At 47.5% G+C, this 19590-nt stretch overlaps 1 protein-coding gene across 2 annotated transcripts; it reads right to left on the reverse strand.

Annotated features, from left to right (window-relative positions):
- Positions 1 to 1770: 1770 nt before the first annotated feature.
- Positions 1771 to 14052, reverse strand: PRKAB1 (protein kinase AMP-activated non-catalytic subunit beta 1). 2 transcript variants are annotated; one of them, XM_066260464.1, is made up of 8 exons: positions 13902 to 14052; positions 13530 to 13697; positions 9345 to 9508; positions 8098 to 8191; positions 7720 to 7834; positions 4625 to 4758; positions 3319 to 3387; positions 1771 to 3116 (listed from the first exon to the last, which is right to left on the reverse strand). In XM_066260464.1, exons 2-8 carry the CDS (start codon positions 13686 to 13688, stop codon positions 3039 to 3041), a joined length of 813 nt encoding a protein of 270 aa, XP_066116561.1. In that variant the 5' UTR covers positions 13689 to 13697; positions 13902 to 14052; the 3' UTR covers positions 1771 to 3038. The 2 variants fall into 2 exon arrangements, with proteins under 2 accessions (XP_066116561.1, XP_066116560.1); XM_066260463.1 differs by having other exon boundaries at positions 13530 to 13749; positions 13902 to 14030.
- Between the last annotated feature and the right edge of the window lie 5538 nt (positions 14053 to 19590).

Raw genomic sequence — 19590 nt, forward strand, 5'->3', positions numbered from 1 at the left:
CACCCAGCTAGTCAGCAACTAAACCAGACAACCCTAATCTCAGTCGTGTCCACACTCTGGGAGGGGATACTGGGGGAGTGACTAACTCCGATGGGACATCAGGCTTTGGCCTGGCCTTGGAGTGCTACTGACTTCCCTCAGTCACACCCACACATGGAGCCAGGAGGGAGATGGCCTTGCCTGGGTCTTTTGATCTTGGGTTTCAGTATGTTGAAAAATGGTCCTATTTACCCCACAGTACCATTTTATATGTTAGTCATTTATCTTTGTTCACAGGGAATTTAAACTTTAACCATGCAACCAGTCCTCATCCATAATGGGTAGGCTAATAAAACATTACTTGGGTCATGGTACCCAGTTCTGTGTGTGGCTCTGCCCCGTGATTTGGGCAAAGCAGGTTCTCTGCATTCTGTGAAAGTCTCTATTACCTCTTGGGTATAGCCTCTCACTTGGGTCGGTGAGCAGGCTTCAGGACCACAGGGGACTTATCCGTGTTGCTTTTTAAAGAAAATGAAGTCGTTTAAATACACAAACAGCTGTGGCAAATGCTGACACCACGTTCTCATGCTTTATAGGCTGGAGCCTGCGCTCCACTGTCACAGTCATCTCTGCTGGGTCCCCTGTGCCCCTGAGTACAACTGCCAGGTTTACTGGCTGCAAATTAGTTTCCACATTAGACTTTCAGCTTGGCTTCTTCTGAACTTTGTGAGTACAGCTGATTTGCCGGCCGCATTTTCCAACTTCTTGCTGTTTCCCCTGCCGCTTGGGGCTAATGGCTGAGCCCTGGCTCAGGCCAGCAGCCAGATTCTCCAGTCCTGTTTACACAAAGGGCCATGCTGGAAAGGCCCCCCAGCTCATACAGGGGCTTCCTGCCCAGGTGGGTGTCAACCCCAGGCCAGGAGGCCCACCACTTGGGTCCTGAACCCACCACCCACGTCCAGTCCCCACCATGGGCCTAGCACAGCCCACCCACAGAGCAATGGTTTTGTTTCTTGAATAAATCCTTTATACTTTTGAAGTTACCTATGTATCTTGTATTTTAAAAATACCCAGTTTTGGAAAGAGGGTTTCTGTGTATTTCCTTACTCTACTTTTCATAATCCTTACAGTCCCTAAAATCTAGGGTTCCCACCCACATCACTTGGGTTTTTAGGGTGGGACGGCAGATGACCCAGCTGGGAATGCTTTCTGAGCCACTCCTCAAGTGGACCAGATGTCCTGGAGGTTCCCCTTTTCTCTGAAATTCATTTCAGTGTTTCCTTATGCCTGGGAAGAAAGGTTTGTTAAAGGGATACTTGTAGCCATCCATCTTTTGGGAGAAGGGACAGAGCCCCCTCTGGCTGGTGAGAACAGCCAACTCCCGAAATTCCTGGTGGCTTCTGGGCAGGTGTCGTGATCCCAGGCTCCCTCACGGTGCTAGATGATACTCAAGAGGAAGTAAACCTCTGACCTGTGGCTGCTGCCCGCCCGCCCACCTAGCCCAGGAGGGCTACTCTCTCCTGAGCTTCCCTGTGACTGAGCTGTTCGAAGGGGCTCAATTTTTCAGGCCCCTTAATATCCTTTCAAACTGTGTGTGGAATGGCAGGTCAGGGAGTGGCCCTCAACCCTGGGGCTGCTGGAACCTCACTGCAGTGCCACAGGATGGTGCCATGTTCACCATGTGCTGAGACATGAAACCGACGGAAAAGCATGGCCCTGCATAAACCTGTGAAAGAATTTCAGCCTCTCTTCCAAAAAACTGGAAAAAAAAGTCAAAGCTTTCTCCAAGCGCATGTTTCATTATCTTTACAAAGCTTTATTGAAACCTATAGTCAAGGTGATACTAATTCAGTGTTTGAAAACAGTAACAAAAAATGGCATTCTGGACTTGGGTTTACAAATAAGTGCTGGAAATGAGCTTGTTCCTGTCTCCCAGCAGGAGCACAGGGCCTGGACAGCTTCTGCAGCCTCGAGGACCGGAACCTGCGCTAATGAGAACATCTACGGCATCTCCCTGGAAACCACGCTGAGCACGAAGAGGTTCGCTTTGGTCCAAAGGATGTCTTCCCAACACAAATTTAGAAGGCTGCTGTCCCGTTCTAAAAGTCCCTTCCAGAATAAGCAACAGTAACTGCTTCAGCCTTCTTTGGTAGGTAGGGCCAGAGGTCCTGAGCGAGGTAGCGCAGGCCAGGGCAGGGTGCTTCTCCAGAGTTTGCATGGTAGCGCTGTCACCTCATTACAAGGAGAATGAAAAGCTGACTGGCCTTCCAGCGAGCAGTGGTCAGTCCTCAGTCCTCAGGATCATGAGCTTAAGGGAGAAATCCGGCAGAAGTTTCCAGTCTGTTCTGAGAACAGATTATTGCTGAGCAGTTTGTTCATATGATCTTATTCTAGTTGGGGTGATTAGAAAAATGCCCTAAGGCTATAGAGCAAGCAACCTCTGGTTATAAACAAAACAAAACTTTAGTGTACGGAAAATGTAAATAACAAACTGTAAAACTTCATCTGGAAAGCAGACAGGTCCTAATTTCTATAGAAATTACACCTCCCTGGAGCAGAGGGGACATTACTGCTCCGATTTCTGAGGACAGGCCACACCAACACTGTATTGGTTAGTGCCAGAGCCAGGCCTCAACAGGAACAAGTTGAGGGCATCAAAAACACATACTTAGAAATTCTGTGTGCCCTCAGTCCCTGCTTCCCAGATTTTTGCTACCAAAGTGGCTAGTGTTTATTTTTGGCTTAAGAAAACTCCGTGACCAGTTGGGTGGATGTGTACTGAGAACCGCACCCATCCTCACGCTGTGGTGGGGCCACAGGCCTGCTGTCCCTTACTTCGTTCTCAGCCTCTTGAGTGCTGAGAAGACCGTTGCAGACCGAGGCGCTTTGGAAGCTGCTGTGCTCGGAACAGACCTTCAGGTAGGACGAGGCAGGTATGAAATGTCTTATAAAGAGTGTGAAATGGGAAATGTACAGTCCATTCCCTCCAGTGGGAGCATGCACGCGTGTAGTCTGGTGGTGCAACTGTTCCCTGGGGCCCACCGCTGGCTCCCAGCTCCTCATATGGGCTTGTACAACAAGGTGGTGACATACTTCTTCTTGTACCGGTGGGTTGCACTGAGCACCATCACTCCATCCTGAGAAAGAGGGCGCAAACGATCAGGGACTCATACTTTCGAGTGTGTGAGAAAACCCAGGGGGCTTAATAAACACAGATTCCTCAGGACCGATCCATGTCATGTCCAGGAAGCTGTCATTGAGAACAACTGGGCAATTGTGCGCTAGGGACCCTCCGAGCACCCCGAGAATCAGCTCTAACAGCAACATGCACACCATTACCTTGATAGAAAGTGCGTACAGGTGGTTCAGCATGACGTGGTTGGGCTCGGGAAGCAAGGCAGGATCACACTGCAAGGGAACAGCAGCAGACGTCAGCACCTCGTGCCCCCTCTTCCCAAGTCTGGCAGTGAAGGGGCTTGTCTGAGATGACAGGTGGGGCAAGGGGTCATGCCTCACACTCCCACTATGGGGAGCTCCTTGCATGCCTCCTGGGCTCACTGGGGTGTGTCTCCCGTCAGGCTTGACCTTGGCCTCTATCAAGTGTGGCCTACAGCTCTGTCCTTATTGAAGGAGCTGCCGGAAGAAAGAGCTGTCCAATGTACGCACTTGTGGAGGAAGAGGGAGGACACCCGATGTTCCCGAGCAGGGAACTGCAAACTTAGGTCTGACAGGGATCACTGGCGGAGGGAGAGGTGCTGTGACTCCACAGAAGCTCACACACGACTGGCACTTATTGCTGCCATACCTTCTAATTTAAGAGGAACCAGAAATCTGGATTTTTTTTTAACACACCACTCCCCCAATTTTATAAATGCTAATTCAGAGAAAAGGTGTAGGGCAAAGCCGGCTCAGCTGTCAGACATGTGCTCAGGCATGCTCCACACGGGAGAGCCACCCAAGGGCGGTGGGTCTCTGGGCAACACTGTAGCCAGTGCAGGAGACACCTGCGCACATATGCCTTTTGCCCTATCAACGAGTGCCTTTTAGGTGGTGGCCTGGACAAAGCTGCAGCACATCTAGACTCTTGAGAAGTAGGCTGTGCGTTCCAGACCTGGGGGCCTGGGAAGGTTAAATGAAATGGAAAGTTAACCGCAAGAATAACAGTGTGTCCTTCAAGAGTCAGGATGACCTACACTTCTTTTTGAGAATAGTGTCAACCTCACAGAGGAATCATATCACTCAGATATCCTAAATTTTTATTCAGGAGCACTGATGTTTCTGAAAGCAACTTGGTGATTAAAAACTAGATTCTAAAACTTGGAGGCCAAAGGAGGAATTCCATGCGTAGCTTACAGAGTTGTTGTGTACATATTTTGTCACAAAATTTACAAGGATGGGGCGTAGGCTGAGGCAGGAGTGAAATGCAAGGAGGAAAAGTTCCGAACGGCCTTGTTGGACGGGACGGCAGTACCCACACCTGAGCACGTCCTGCTAGTAGCCTGTTCCTGTGCAGAGGCTAGTTCCCCATGCCCACAGCATGCAGAGGCGATAAACACTGGTGGGCGACAGTGAGCAAGAGTCGGAGAGAGAGGGGGCGCTGGGAGTGACCTCGGAGGACGGTCTAGGCGGATGCCTGTGTACTCACAGAGATGCCCGTGTCCTTGTTCAGGATGACCTGGAGCAGATGTGGGGGGAGAATGGGTGGCGCTTTAAACCGTTCCTCTGGTTTGGAGATGTAGGGCTCCTGGTGGTAGGGTCCTGGTGGGGAACTGGACAGCTCTGTTGGGAAATGGTGATGAGACATTTACTTTGAAAATGGGGAGTCGAGGAGCAGTCTCATTTAATTTACGGCACCGTCTAGTGTTGTCTCTTGCTCCCTCAACACAGGTTTATAAACTCTGGAAGGACACGCGGCCCCGGGGTGAAGAGCGGAGGCAATGAGGAAACCTTTCTGCAATTCGGGTGACTGGCATAAAATTCAGCTGTGAACTTAGATGCCCTGGCAGATGACAGCAGTTGTGGCAAAGCCAGTGAGTCAGGTCAGACCGACAAGCTGCGCACAGCAACCTAACGTGACACGGCACGGTGAGCACTACTGCGGCACGGTGAGCACTACTGCTCGCGCTGGGCTGGGCTGCCAGACACCGCAGGGGAGCTCAAGCCGTCACATGCGGCTTAAGCGGCTAAGCCCCGTTCTGAGCACCAGCAGCCCGCATAAAACGAGAAATCTGCCCGTTTATACATGGCAGCAGCGAGGACGGGTTAGATGAGGCACTGGCACATTTCAAGACAAAACAAAAATCGGCCCAGGCCAGTTGGCTCAGTGGTAGAGCGTTGGCCTGGTGTGCTGGAGTCCCGGGTTCGATTCCCGGCCAGGGAACACAGGAGAGGCGCCCATCTGCTTCTCCACCCCTCCCCCTCTCCTTCCTCTCTGTCTCTCTCTTCCCCTCCCGCAGCCAAGGCTCCATTGGAGCAAAAGATGGTCCGGGTGCTGGGGATGGCTCCTTGGCCTCTGCCCCAGGCGCTAGAGTGGCTCTGGTTGCGACAGAGCGATGCCCTGGATGGGCAGAGCATCGCCCCCTGGTGGGCAGAGCGTCGCCCCTGGTGGGCGTGCCAGGTAGATCCCGGTCGGGCGCATGCGGGAGTCTGTCTGTCTCTCCCCGTTTCCAGCTTCAGAAAAATATAAAAAAAAGAAAAAAAAAAAAAGAAAAGAAAAACCCATTCTCCAAAGGCACTTGACTCTCACTCTCAGATTCCTTTCAAACCCTTGCTTGAGTATCTTGACTGTACAGACATATTAAGAAGCTTCTAGAAGTGTAGTGTTTTGTAAGTTTAGACAGAGCTAACTCAGGGATGTCTGGCCAACTGGAAGGGATTGAGCTGCTGTTCAAAGGACACCTGGGATGGCTCTGGTCACCTGATACTTGCACTGTCTGGAATAAACCTGCCATTGCCTGGCCCTGCCAAGTACCTCACCATCATTTTCCAGGGAGCAGTCTCCCTTCACACGACCCAACCTTGTCACAGCAGGAAACTGAGAAAAGTATTAAGCGCAGAAAACCGAGCCATTAGGAGTAGATTATAGATGTTAAGAAAGTGTGTAAACGTGAGAAGTCTATAGAGCCTGGAGTGAGATTACCAGTAGCGAGGGGTCAGTTTTCTGTCCCAGGTATCTATGCTGTGGACACGTGACTAAAAGTTTCACTACATGGCCCAAAGTCACATTTATCAGCACAGAGGGGAAATCTGGGCATTTCCTCCATTCCCTAATTCCCACTAACCTGAAAAAGAAATGGCTTTTCTCAGACTAGGTAACTAGCCAGACAGAAGGATGTGATTTTCAGATTTCCAATTCCTACTCAACAACAGCCTGACTTGTCAGCCACAGCCAGCCCACCATGGTCAATTTACCACTGTGATTTTTGAACTGACAAGAACCAGAGATCCTGGTGGCTGAACCTTCAGGTCGAGCCAGGTGATAATGAAGAATCATCCTGTAAACTGAACTGACTCCATTTTCTTAGTCTGACAGGCACAGTCCTGGGGAACCTTTTCACTGCCACCCACGGGGGTCCAGAAACTGTTTAAACTGCTGCAAGGATTGTTTAAACCCTGCAGTGCAGCTGCTGTTGACACTTTAGATTACAACATATCCTTCTCCCGGAGCTGTATGTGTTATGTTTCCAGGTAATTTCTTCCTGGGTTTGCATGGAAAGCAATGTATTAAAAGGTATAGACTGGGCCCTGGCCGGTTGGCTCAGCCGTAGAGCGTCGGCCTAGCGTGCGGAGGACCCGGGTTTGATTCCCGGCCAGGGCACACAGGAGAAGCGCCCATTTGCTTCTCCACCCCTCCGCCGCTCTTTCCTCTCTGTCTCTCTCTTCCCCTCCCACAGCCAAGGCTCCATTGGAGCAAAAATGGCCCGGGCACTGGGGATGGCTCCTTGGCCGCTGCCCCAGGTGCTAGAGTGGCTCTGGTCGCAACATGGCGACGCCCAGGATGGGCAGAGCATGGCCCCCTGGTAGGCAGAGCGCCCCCCCATGGTGGGCGTGCCGGGTGGATCCCGGTCAGGCGCATGCGGGAGTCTGTCTGACTGTCTCTCCCTGTTTCCAGCTTCGGAAAAATGAAAAAAAAAAGAAAAAAAAAAAAAAAAAAAAAAGGTATAGACTGGACTGAAAGGCTATGACTGGATGACTCTTGAAAGACAGGGAAGCTTTGCCAGACTGTACTGAGCAGGCTGTGCTATTTCCTGTGGTGAGCCTCCTTGTCCCGCAACAAAGTGCTAATGTACCACACAAGTGACAGCCAAGGTCCCTGAGCTGTCCGTCTTCCACCTGTCAGGCTGAAACTCCCCAGCACCCTGCGTGGGCTGAGTGGGCAGGGAGCTGGCAGGCTTCCGGGGCACAGGCTTATCACTAACCTAAGGCAATGCTTCTGGGCCTCTTGGGCCCTGTCCCTGGCATGAGACCAAGCTCTGGTTCCATTTCAACTGTCTGCTTTTTGTGGCAAAGCAGGCCTAAGAATCTGAGAGAGGCCCCCCCAAATGACTTATTGTTCCCTCGGGGCGAGATTTCAACAACCTGACCCCGCAGAGTTAGGAATCAGTTCTGTGGTTCTTCAGGGAGCTACAAATGGTCCCAACAGGCAGCTCGAGCTCAAGGGTGAAAGGAGAGAGAAACAGTATTTCCAGACGGCACAGCCCCCACCTGCACACATGTAGTATAAAATAACTGCGTTCATACCAGACACATCGGAGCACTTTTGGGAATCCACCATTAAAGCATCAAATACTTCAAAGTCAGTTTTCTTCACTTGAATGATGTTGTTAACTGTGCCAAGCTGGCTGGTTACTATTGGCTGGGAAGAAACAGACAGGCAGAAATCATAACGTGGAAGGTCTCTGGGGTTACTCTTTAGAGGATTTAGAATTCCTGGCTAGCCAACCTGCTTCTCTTGCTCAAGTATGCCAATAGTCTGACAATTAGGACTGTTCTCTAGTTCAGCCACACATGGGGACTTTTACCGGTAGCACAAAGGGACCTGGCAACATTATCTAAGGGAAGGTGACTCGTTTGGTGTGCACTGCAGTCAGAGGACTGAGGGCAGGAGGAAGAGGATACCTCAGAAGGGTCATGTGTCCACTGACCATCCACAAAGAACTTGTACTGGTGCTCTCCCTCCGGCAGGTCCAGGATGGCGACAAAGTTGTTGTGGCTACAAGGGAAAGGAAGCAGGGGTTTTCAGCGGGGGAGGCTGCCTTCTTAGCCTGCTTACAGAACCGGCCATAGCGCAAAACAGGACCTTTCCATGCAACACCAAGACTTCAACTGCAGGAGTATAAACATTTTTAACCGATTCAGGTAATTCAATAACACGATCTTAATCTAGAAAATGGAGAAGGGGGAAGGAATAAAACAAACATTTTCTTGAAAACCCACTTTGCTTAAATGGTCAGCTAACAGCCATCTATCCCTCTCAACTTGCATGCAAAACAGCTGGTGGCCTGGATGCCAAGGAAGATGGCAGCACAAGATAAACAGCCGACTGCCAAGTTTTACCCTTTGTCAGTTTGCCCTGGGCAGGAAACGGGATCAATTTAATAGGACGCAAACTGTTCTCTAGAAACCTAACTGCTAAAAAGGTTCCAGAAAACCCCTTTCATTTGTTCCCCTGACGTGAAGTGACTTTAACTCTGCCCAGTGCCTCCCTCCGACACCAACATTACCCTGGAAAAGCAGGCGATACCCTGACAACAATCAGGCCCGGCCCAGAGGGCATGATTTCTCCCTTTGTTTCATCAAGAATACTTTGAGAAGATGCTTTTTCACTGATATTTTTGAGAAAGAAGTCTATGGTAGGGTTCCTGATGAACTGTATTTTATTGAGTCTTGCTAACAATGCCTATATAACATGCACCTTTCGAACAAAAGTAATACAAAGACAGTCCAGTTAGAAGAAACCTCAGAGATCATCTGATCCAAGATTCCCTTCTTACAGGTAGGATTACTGAGGCTCAGGTGTTCTTGACAAGTTAGCTCAGCCAATGCAGGCTCAAATCCTGGTCTCAAAGATTCCCAGCCTACTGCTTTCTCGACAGCACTAGGAATAGATTTCTCTTTCTGAAGGAGAACTCCTGACTGAGCAAACAGCTGAGCATCTGAAGTGGAAGAAATACCTACAACTAAGTGTGCTCTAAACCTAGAGATCACTTGGGTGTGAGAACCGAACCCAATAAGTTAAGCAAGATGATTTTTCAAGTCAGCACCTATATTATAAAGACATTCCTTTCTATTCATCCACAGAGATAATTTAGCCTCAAGAGCATCCCTGGGTTGAGACACATACGTGAATACTCCCAGGCAATTACCTTCTTGTGAGAGGAAGTTTACTCCAGTTGTTGAAGGACCCAGATAAGTACACTTCCTTTCCGCCCCCCGTCCATCGAAATACAGTTGGCCGAGCCTGGGCGGGAGCCTTATCATTCACTTCCAGATCGTGCTGCCAGGCCAGGAATTCATCCTTCTCTGGAGCCTAGAAACAGAGCAGTTTACTCAGGGCAGGAAGTTATTAGCGGGTTCCCTACATAGAAAGTTACCCTAATATTGACAGTTCATTCTAAAGAGGCAGCTGTTACTACCTAGGTTCACATTCAGGCTCATTAACTGACTAGCTGCACATCCATTTCCCCAACTGGCAAAATGGAGACAGTAAAAGTAGCTTTAAGATTGTTGTGAAGACTGAGAAGGTCCACATAAAATACCCTGTAAAATACTCTGTGATATCTGCCACATAGTAAGTGCTGAAAAATTATTAGCTACTGTTAGTGCTGTTATTAAAGAGGGCTACATTAAAATTCCTTTTTTTTTTTTTTTGACAGAGAGTCAGAGAAAGGGACAGATAGGGACAGACAAGAAGGGAGAGAGATGAGAAGCATCATTTCTTTGTTGCAGCACCTTAGTTGTTCATTGATTGCTTTCTCCTTTGTGCTTTGCTGGGGGGTGAGGGTGGGGGCTACAGCACAGTGAGTGACCCCTTGCTCTAACCAGAGACTTTGGGCTTCAAGGCAGCAACCCCGTGCTCAAGCCAGCGACCTTGGGGTTTTGAACCTGGGTCCTCTGTGTCCCAGTTGGATGCTCTGTGCTATCACCTGGTCAGGCTAAAATTCTAGGACAAATTATCAAACTCACTTGGAAGAAGGCTGCAAGGAATTCAAGACTAGCTTAATAAAGATTGTTTTCCTCCTTTAAGCAAGATTTGAAGTACAAGAACATTTATTAGGGACGATTCCAGAGCTGTCAATTTAAAAACTGGCAAATCCAGATTCTGAGGAAGGGAAAAACTACATTCACCAAGGGCCATCCAGACACTGGGGAGAAAAAGGTAAGATAAAGATTGACCCTCATTACGGTAAACAATAACTGCCAGTGTGGGAAGCAATGTATAACTGGAATGCTCCAGAGAGAAATAAACATATCCAACTCTAGGGGAAATGTATGTATAGGGTTTTGGATGTTACATTTTTTCCTAGTCAGAAGCCAAAGACTTTCAAAGAGTAGGTATGAGTAGGTGCTCTAGGCTGGGAGAGACCCTTCAAGGTGTCCAACAGGCTTTCAGCACTTTCACTTCAAAAAGTGACCCAAGGATTTGTTTTATTTTTTCCTTTTTTTTTTTTTTGTATTTTCCTTAAGTGAGAAGCGGGGAGGCAGAGACAGACTCCCACATGTGCCCAACCGGGTTTCACCCGGCATGCCCACTAGGGAGCGATGCTCTGCCCATCTGGGATGTTGCTCCATTACAACCAGAGCCATTCTAGCACCTGAGGCGGAGGCCATGGAGCCATCCTCAGCGCCCGGGCCAACTTTGCTCCATTGGAGCCTTGGCTGTGGGAGGGGAAGAGAGAGACAGAGAGGAAGGAGAGGGGGAAGAGTGGAGAAGCAGATGGGCGCTTCTCCTGTGTGCCCTGGCCAGGAATCGAACCCAGGACTTCCACACGCCAGGCCAATGCTCTACCAGAGCCAGCCAGCCAGGGCTGACCCAAGCATTCCTTTCTTCACCTGAAGCCTACATGATTATGTTAACCCAGGGGTAGTCAACCTTTTTATACCTACCGCCCACTTTTGTATCTCTGTTAGTAGTAAAAATTTTCTAACCACCCACCGGTTCCACAGTCATGGTGATTTATAAAGTACGAAAGTAACTTTACTTTATAAAATTTATAAAGCAGAGTTAAAGCATATAATAATTACTTACCAAGTACTCTATGTTGGGTTTTCGTTAAGTTTGGCAGAATAAATCTTCATAAAACAACTTACTATAGTTAAATCTATCTTATTATTGATACTTTGGTTGCTCCATTATTGCCCACCATGAAAGCTGGAACGCCCACTAGTGGGCAGTAGGGACCGGGTTGACTACTATTGTGTTAACCAGTATCACCCCAATAAATTCAGTTAAAAAAAAAAGACGCCTGCATTCTTTGAGCTTAACAAGATCTACAGATTAAAGAATAAGAGACTCGAAGCACGTTCCACAGAGGATGTGATAACTAACCACAGCCAAAACGGTAAGTTAGTCTAAAGAATTCATGACTTTTTTTTTTTTTTTTTTTTTGCTATTTGGGCATTCAGTCCAGTTGTGTCTGTTCCATCATTTCAGCAACTTCTGAGAAAATGATAATGAACACTATTTCAAATCATTCTTCACGGTATGTCAACCACTTCTTTTAGAAGTTTTGGAAGAGCCACAGAACAAATACTTCTTGAAGAAGGTAGTTTGATTCTTAGGATTTCTTAAATAGTTCTCCTTGGGCCCAAATTATTACTGGGGGAAGGGATGTCAAGTCATTGGGAGAACAGAATTCCAAAGTTCACTTTGCACATAGCTTCTCAGGAATGCAAAAGATTCTGAAAGCAGGTTCAAGTCACAGGATGTAGGGTCAATGTGATCAACCAGCTCAACATCAGAGAAAAAATGTGAGTAAGGCTGGAATGAGTTGCCAGGCAATTAGCCTAATGGACAATGATGATTAACATACAAGTGGATGCTAAGAGAATAGGTTGGGCTGGGGGATGGGTGGCCAGGCACCTTTATTTCCCCCCTAAACATACTTTGTCACATTGTCCTTAAGAAATTAGTTGTCTTTTAGGTTATACCAATACATATGAGCTGCCAAAACCACAAAGTGTTCTTGGACCAGGCCTTGCAGTGGAAAACACACTGTAGCAGGTGGGTAACAGGAATATGGCTGCAGCAGGAGTCAAGAACCATCTTCATTCAGGCATTCTGCTGAATTAAAGCAGTGCAGAGCAGGATGTGCTCACATCTGGTCTGCAAAAATATTTGCTTTGGCTTGTTCAAAATACAGTGTGTCCGTAAAGTCATGGTGCACTTTTGACCAGTCACAGGAAAGCAACAAAAGACGATAGAAATGTGGAATCTGCACCAAATAAAAGGAAAACTCTCCCAGTTTCATACCTATTCAGTGCAGTTTGATGTGGGCTCACGCACAGATTTTTTAGGGCTCCTTAGGTAGCTATCCCGTATAGCCTCTACAGACTTGTCACTGACTGATGGCCTACCAGAACAGGGTTTCTCCACCAAACTGCCGGTTTCCTTCAACTGCTTATCCCACTGAGTAATGTTATTCCTATGTGGTGGCGCTTCGTTATAAATGCGCTGATATTCACGTTGCACTTTGGTCACGGATTCGAATTTAGCGAGCCACAGAACACACTGAACTTTCCTCTGTACCGTCCACATCTCAACTGGCATGGCCGTGGGTTGCTCCGCTGTATACACGGTGTTACGTCATCATCTGCGCATGCACACATCCTACAGAAACTGGGCGGGTTTTCCTTTTATTTGGTGCAGATTTCATATTTCTATTGTCTTTTGTTGCTTTCCTGTGACCGGTAAAAAGTGCACCATGACTTTACAGACACACTGTATTGTCATATTTAAACAACAGGGGAGAGAAGATGAGTTCCCACTGGCTGCCTCCTTCAGGCATCCAGAAGTGAAATGATTTTTCTTTGCCCACGAATGGGATGTTTTCAGGAGGACCAAACTGCCGTCAGCCATGCAGCTCCGCACCCAGCTTACCCTGGTGCTCTGGCTTGTCTCCTGAAGTGACAGCAAAAACTGCAAAACCAACTATGACAAAAAGTGCCAGTCTTCCCTACAGGGGAGGGAAGCTTTTTTCAAAGTGATTAATTAATTAGTATACCTAAGAGAAAAGCAGAGGCTGGGGTTCAGTTACTGCTAGCTTCACAGTCTTAATTAAGAACTTGAAGCTGTACCATAGCCACTTTCTCCTTAATGATGTTCAGTGAAGCAAGTGCCTCCTCCCTCAGGGTGACTTTCTCCTGTCGGTAATTAGACACTGGTTCCTGGACTGCTAAGAAGACTCTGATGGGGCCACCTGGCTTTGAAGGGCAGAGGGTGAGGTGTCACCTCCCACCCACTTCTGGTGATGAGTTTTAGAGGGGCTATGGCAGGGGATATTGCAGATCTCCATATTAGCCATGGGATCGATTCCCCCACCTCTCCTCACCTTGATTTCCTCGGAGTGGAAGAGATCGGCGTCCTCGGGGCTGTCCATCAGGATCTTGGGCCTGTCCCCATCCTTGGCGCCCCCTGAGCTGTCCCTTCGGGGCGTCTTGTGGCCGCCCTGTCGCTCCAGGGTGGCCCGCTCACTGCTTGTGTTGCCCATGGCGGGGATCTGCGGGGACACCGGGCGCTGGACCGGGCCTCCCTTCAAGGGACAGGGGACTCTGGAACCGGGGGAGGGGGGTGGGGTGGGGTCAGAGAGTCCAAGGAAAGAGTCGTAGCAGCGGGTACCGCACCCCTCGGGCTACGGTTCTGGGCAGAAATCCGGTTTGAGCCAGGTCAGCAGGCCTGCCGAGGTTTCACGACCGCGCTTTACCTGCCCTGGTAGAGACGGCGCGAAGCCCTGCAACGCGGTGTTAAACCGACACTCTCGCGACAACACCCCTTATCCCTTTGCAACTTCCGCTTGTGGCACTTCCGTAAGTCGGCGGGGCCCACGGGGTGGGGTTGTCTGAGACCCGCCAAACGCACGCGGCTCGGCTCACTCTCCTCTATTTCCGTTTCCGGCCAGGATTGGCTCGTTCGCGGGCACCCTGAGGCTGTTCCGTGGGTCTTGGAGTGCGCAGGCGCAGTCGACAGTTCTGGCCGGCTCAGGATGAGGCTGCTGAGAGCCAGCAGGGGGCGCAGTAGCGCGCCTGCCGTCTAGGCCGCCCTCCCTCCTTAGGGGTGAGTCATGCTGATAGGTATTTGGGATCTCTTTGCCCACTTCTCGTTTATTCTACATTCTACAGCCAAAGGGTTGTTCTAAAGGTCAAATCTAGTTCAGTGACTCCTCTTCTTAAACCCTGGTTATGCGCACGCCTTCACTCCTTTGAGTGCCTCAGAATCAACTGTGTGCCTGTTTTAAAATGCAGATTACCGGACCCGAATTCCCAGAAACGATAATTCCTCGAAGTTTTGGAGTGGAGTCTGCATTTTAACAAGTCCCCACTCCCTACCCCCCACCCCGCCCCGTGATTCTGATGTAGGCTGCCTTGCAGGTGTTTGAGTAAAATGACAGACCATATGATTTCTGGAAATTTCTCATATGGAATAGCTGGGGAAGGGGCGGGGGTGTAAAATACTGAGTTATTTGTGTGTTTTTTTTTATTGAGTGCACAGCCTTTTGGCAGATAATTTGGCAATCACTTTGGGCACACCATGCTTCCTAAAATGCATTTATTAACGCTTGTCACTTACTGCGACCGGCGCTTGGGCAAGAAATGTGTACACATGTGGTACTAAAATATTTTAATCTTCTCACTGTCGGTCATTGTCATGGCTGTCTTTTGTGTGAGATTTGTTTTGTTTTTGTGTGTATCCCAGAATACTTTGCATTTGCAGGGCCTGGTCATGTATTTTGTCCACTGAATAAACATTTATTTAGTACCTACAAAGTATTAGATATTGTGCTATGTGAAAGTGAGACGCAGATGACTCTGGGCTAAAAAGTTTGTCAGTAGGAGAATGACTGAATTAAATGCATTTGTTTTGTGAAACACTGAGCAATCTTTATTTATTTATTTATTCAATGAGAGGAGGGGAGGCAGAGGCAGAGGCAGAGGCAGAGGCAGAGGCAGACTCCCACATGCCCCCTGACCAGGATCCACCAGACAAGCCCACTATCAGCAATGTTCTGCCCATTTAGGGCATTGCTGTGTTGCTTAGTGCCTGAGGCGGAGGCCATGGAGCCATCTTCAGTGCCTGGGGCCAACTCACTCCAATCGAGCCAGGGCTGCAGGAGGGGAAGAGAGAGAGAGAGAGAGAGAGAGAGAGAGAAGCAAGAAGCAAGAAGAGAGAGGGAGAGGGGTGGAGAAGCAGATGGGTACTTCAGTGTGCCCTGACCAGGAATTGAACCTGAGACATCCATGTGCCTGGCTGATGCTTTACCACTAAACCAGCCAGGGTCTTGAGCAATCCTTAAAAAGAAGGGAAGAGCAGCACATGGGTAGCAAAGGAAAAGTGTTTATGACATTCCAAATTCCAAAAGCAAGTGGTAGAACAGTACAGGTGAAGAGCATGAGCTCTGAAGTCAGCCAGCCTGGGTTCAAATTCTGGCTTTACCACTCAGTAACTGTCAGCTTGGTTTTCTCTTTTGTGAAACAGGGAATAAAAACACTTCCCATGTAGGCTTGTTTTGTGAATTAATTGAGAACCTGTGGCACAAAGCACCTAGCCTTAGCACCTGACTCTTAGTAAACAATTAATAAAAATTAGCACTTCTACTGGCATCATTATGCTTGCAAATGGAAGGTTTTGGAGAGATATACGACTAGCTATTAGTAGTTCCTATTCCCCTCAGGGAATAGGAGTGGGATTGGACAAAAGCTGATAGAAATAGGACTTTCACCCTTTAGTTTGTTGTTTGAAAGTGTTTCTATCTCAGGGGTGTACTACTTTTGTAATTTAAAAAGAATTTTTAAAAGACAAATCAGATGTGGTTCCAGCCTAAAAGGGATCCATAGAGTAGAGGTAGAAATAGACTCACAGAAAGGCAGTAATACAGGTAGCCAAGGGGTTCTATGGAAGCCTGTAAGAAGCCAGGCCAGTGGGTAACCAGGTATACATTCTTTGAGCTGTTTTTCTTGCTCACTGTTGTCAGTGAGGATGCCTTGGATGTGGAGAGGTTGAGCTTTTGGTTCTCTTTAAAACAACTTGAGAGATAAGGAAGAACACATCAGGAGTGGACCCTTAATCTGAGCTCTGCAGACACTTTCATGTTTGAAGAAAGTTTTAAGACTTCCGCTCTGGCTCGGGTAAGATAAGTGGCATCCTGTGGATACTTTGTATGGTTTTCAGCCGATGAGAGCCCAGTAGCTGGGGCTGTGCAGGTGTGCCCTGAACAGGGGTGCCCCCCTGAGGAGGCAAGTAGGTTCTGAGATTCCACCTGCCTGGAGGAATGGGTCCCTTTTGTATAAATGCCACAAGGACTAGCAGTGGCCCTGGCCTTGATTTAAAAAAATTAAAACTGGGGCTGGTCCTAAAACAAATGGTAGAAGTGTATAGTTTATCCTTTTACTATTCATTTTATGTACACTGTTTTGCAGGATGACCCCTTCACCCCAACACAGGTCACCCAGCTCGTAAGAACCTGGGTCCTTGATACTTGTTCTAGGTAATATTAAAATTTTAGAGGCCTTCAGTTTTCTAATTCTTTTCTTGAGCAATAAATATGTATGGCACACTACTATCTGCCGGGCACTGTGGTAGACCTGGGGATTGAATGATGGGCAAAACCAGACTCACGCCAGGTGTTGTGCTGTGGAATTGTGCATGTGACACCTGTAGAATTTTGCTAACCAGGCAGCTAGACTGATTTAGAAATGTGGGCATCATGGACAGATCATTGGGCAAGGGATTAGGTGAGATTATTTGGGGCAGGCCAGTGGGTCAGGCTGGTCACGATTATGAATATAAAGCTGAAACGCTCACTCAGTGAAGGAGATTGAAATATTTTTGTTTTTTTAACATCTATTGACTTTTATAATTATGGATCAATATTTCTGATTGTTACCAAACTCATTAAAATCTGAAAGTTGGAGGTCATGTACTGCTTGGTGTAAGATAATAAATCAAGAAGGTGGGATCATTTATTAAATAGTGCATAAGGTTAACACCAATGATAGTGATTATGGCAGGCAATCCCCCCAGCACCCACTAGGTGGCAATAAAGAGCAATGAGAAAGACCCTCCCCACCCCCCACCCCCCACCCCCACCATCTTCCAAAAAATTAAATGTCTGTATTTTTAGGTGTAAATGAACATGGTAAAAACTTCAAGTAGTATAGAAAGTATTGAAGTATTGAGCCTGACCAGGCGGTGGTGCAGTTGATAGAGTTTGGACTGGGATGCAGAGGACCCAGGTTCGAGACCTCGAGGTTGCCAGCTTGAGCACAGGCTCATCTGGTTTGAGCAAAGCTCACCAGCTTGGACCCAAGGTCGCTGGCTCAAGCAAGGGGTCACTCGGTCTGCTGAAGGCCCGCGGTCAAGGCACATATGAGAAAGCAATCAATGAACAACTAAGGTGTTGCAACGAAAAAAAAAATTGATGCTTCTCATCTCTCTCCGTTCCTGTCTATCTGTCCCTATCTATCCCTCTCTCTGACTCTCTCTGTCTCTGTCAAAAAAAAAAAAAAGTATTGAATAAAAAAAAGTCTTCCTCACATCTTGTCCAAATTCCTATTGCCTTTCCCCCCCAAATAGAGAGTTTCTTTTACACTTTTTGGGAACATGGTTTGATATACATAACTGTATAACTTTTTCCAGGAAAATATTTGCTTATATCTCTCACCTTTAAGAAATTGACACAATTGAGACCACTCCTTTTAGTATATACCTCCATGTCAGCACATATAAACCTCCCTCATTTTTTAAGTGGTTTCAGGTTCCATAACAGTAATAGTGAGCACGTATAGTGTACTTACTGTATACCTGGGGTTGACCTAAGCACTCTCCTTGTTTTAACCCATTTAATCCTCACAAAGCCCTAGTGCATTCTTTTATTACCCCCCCTTTTTTTTCCTTTTTTTTTTTTTTTAGCAAGAGAGAGACAGAGACAGAGAGACAGGCTGGGACAGACAAACTGGAAGGGAGAGAGATGTGAGCCTTAGTTGTTCATTGATTGCTTTCTCATATGTGCCTTGACCAGGGGGCTATGGAGGAGTGAGTGACCCCTTGCTCAAGCCAGTGACCTTGGGCTCAAGCCAGTGACCTTGGGCTTCAAGCCAGCAACCTTTGGGCTCAAGCCCAAAGGGGTCATTTCTTTGATCTGATGCTCAAGCTGGTGACCCCAGGCGCAAGCTGGTGAACCCATGCTCAAGGCTCAAGCTGGCAACCTTGGGGTTTCAAACCTGAGTCCTCAGCATCCGAGGCCGACGTTCTATCCACTGCGCTACCACCTGGTCAGGCTATTCCCACTTTTCATACAAGAAAACTAAGGCACAAGTAACTTGCCCAGCAACACAAGGCTAGTGAATGGTAGAGCCAGCATATAGATTCGGGCCCTCTGACCCCCAAATCTACATTTTTAACTACTGTGTTAAACTACTGTAGCATAGACATACCATACTTGACTTAAATCTCTCTTTTCTCCATACGCTTTAAAAATTATTTATCTTTTTTAAATTGGGCTAAAATATACTGTTGTAAAATGTACCTGGGATTTTTGCTCTTATTCATGTGTGGTGAGACCAGCAGATCAAGAGACAGCTGCTACTGAAAAGATGAGTTTGTACTTCTGGAAGCCTGCACTTTCTGTCTCTGTGAATTTAACCACTCTATGTGCCTCATGTGAATGGAATCACAGTCTCCATCCTTCCGTGTCTGGCTGATTATACTGAGCATAATGCCCTCCAGGCTCATGCATGTTGTCACATGTGTCAGAATTTCCTTCCGTTTTAAGGCCAAATAATATCCCATTATGTGTATATACTACATTTTGTTTACCCATTCATTCATCGATGGGCACTTGGGTTGCTTCCACCTTTTATTGTTAATGTTGCTATGAACATGGTTGTACGAGAATCTTTTTGAATCCTGCTTGTAATTCTTTTTGGCATATTCCCAGAACTGGAATTGCTGGCTCATATGGTCATTCTATGTTTAATTTTTTGAGGAACTACCATACTGTTTTCATAATGGCCACACCAGTTGATATTCCCACCAACAGTGCACAAGGGTCCTAGTTTCTCCACAGTCTCCTGTATTTTCTCCAGAAGTTGTATCATTTGAGGTTTTATATTTAGATCTGTGATCTATTTTGAGTCAGTTTGTATGTATAGTGTCAGGTATGGATTGAGGTTTATTTTTTGGCATATGGACGCCCGTTGTTCCAGAATCACTGGTTGAAAACACTATTTCTTCCTCGTTGAATTTCTTTCTTTTTTTTTTTAATTTTTATTTTAATTGTATTTTTTCATTTTTCCAAAGCTGGAAACGGGGGAGGCAGTCAGACAGACTCCCGCATGCGCCCAACCGGGATCCACCCAGCATGCCCACCAGGGGGCGATGCTTTGCCCCTCTGGGGT

The sequence above is a fragment of the Saccopteryx bilineata genome, chromosome 2 (genome assembly GCF_036850765.1).
Source record: "Saccopteryx bilineata isolate mSacBil1 chromosome 2, mSacBil1_pri_phased_curated, whole genome shotgun sequence".
Classification (NCBI taxonomy): Eukaryota; Metazoa; Chordata; class Mammalia; order Chiroptera; family Emballonuridae; genus Saccopteryx; species Saccopteryx bilineata.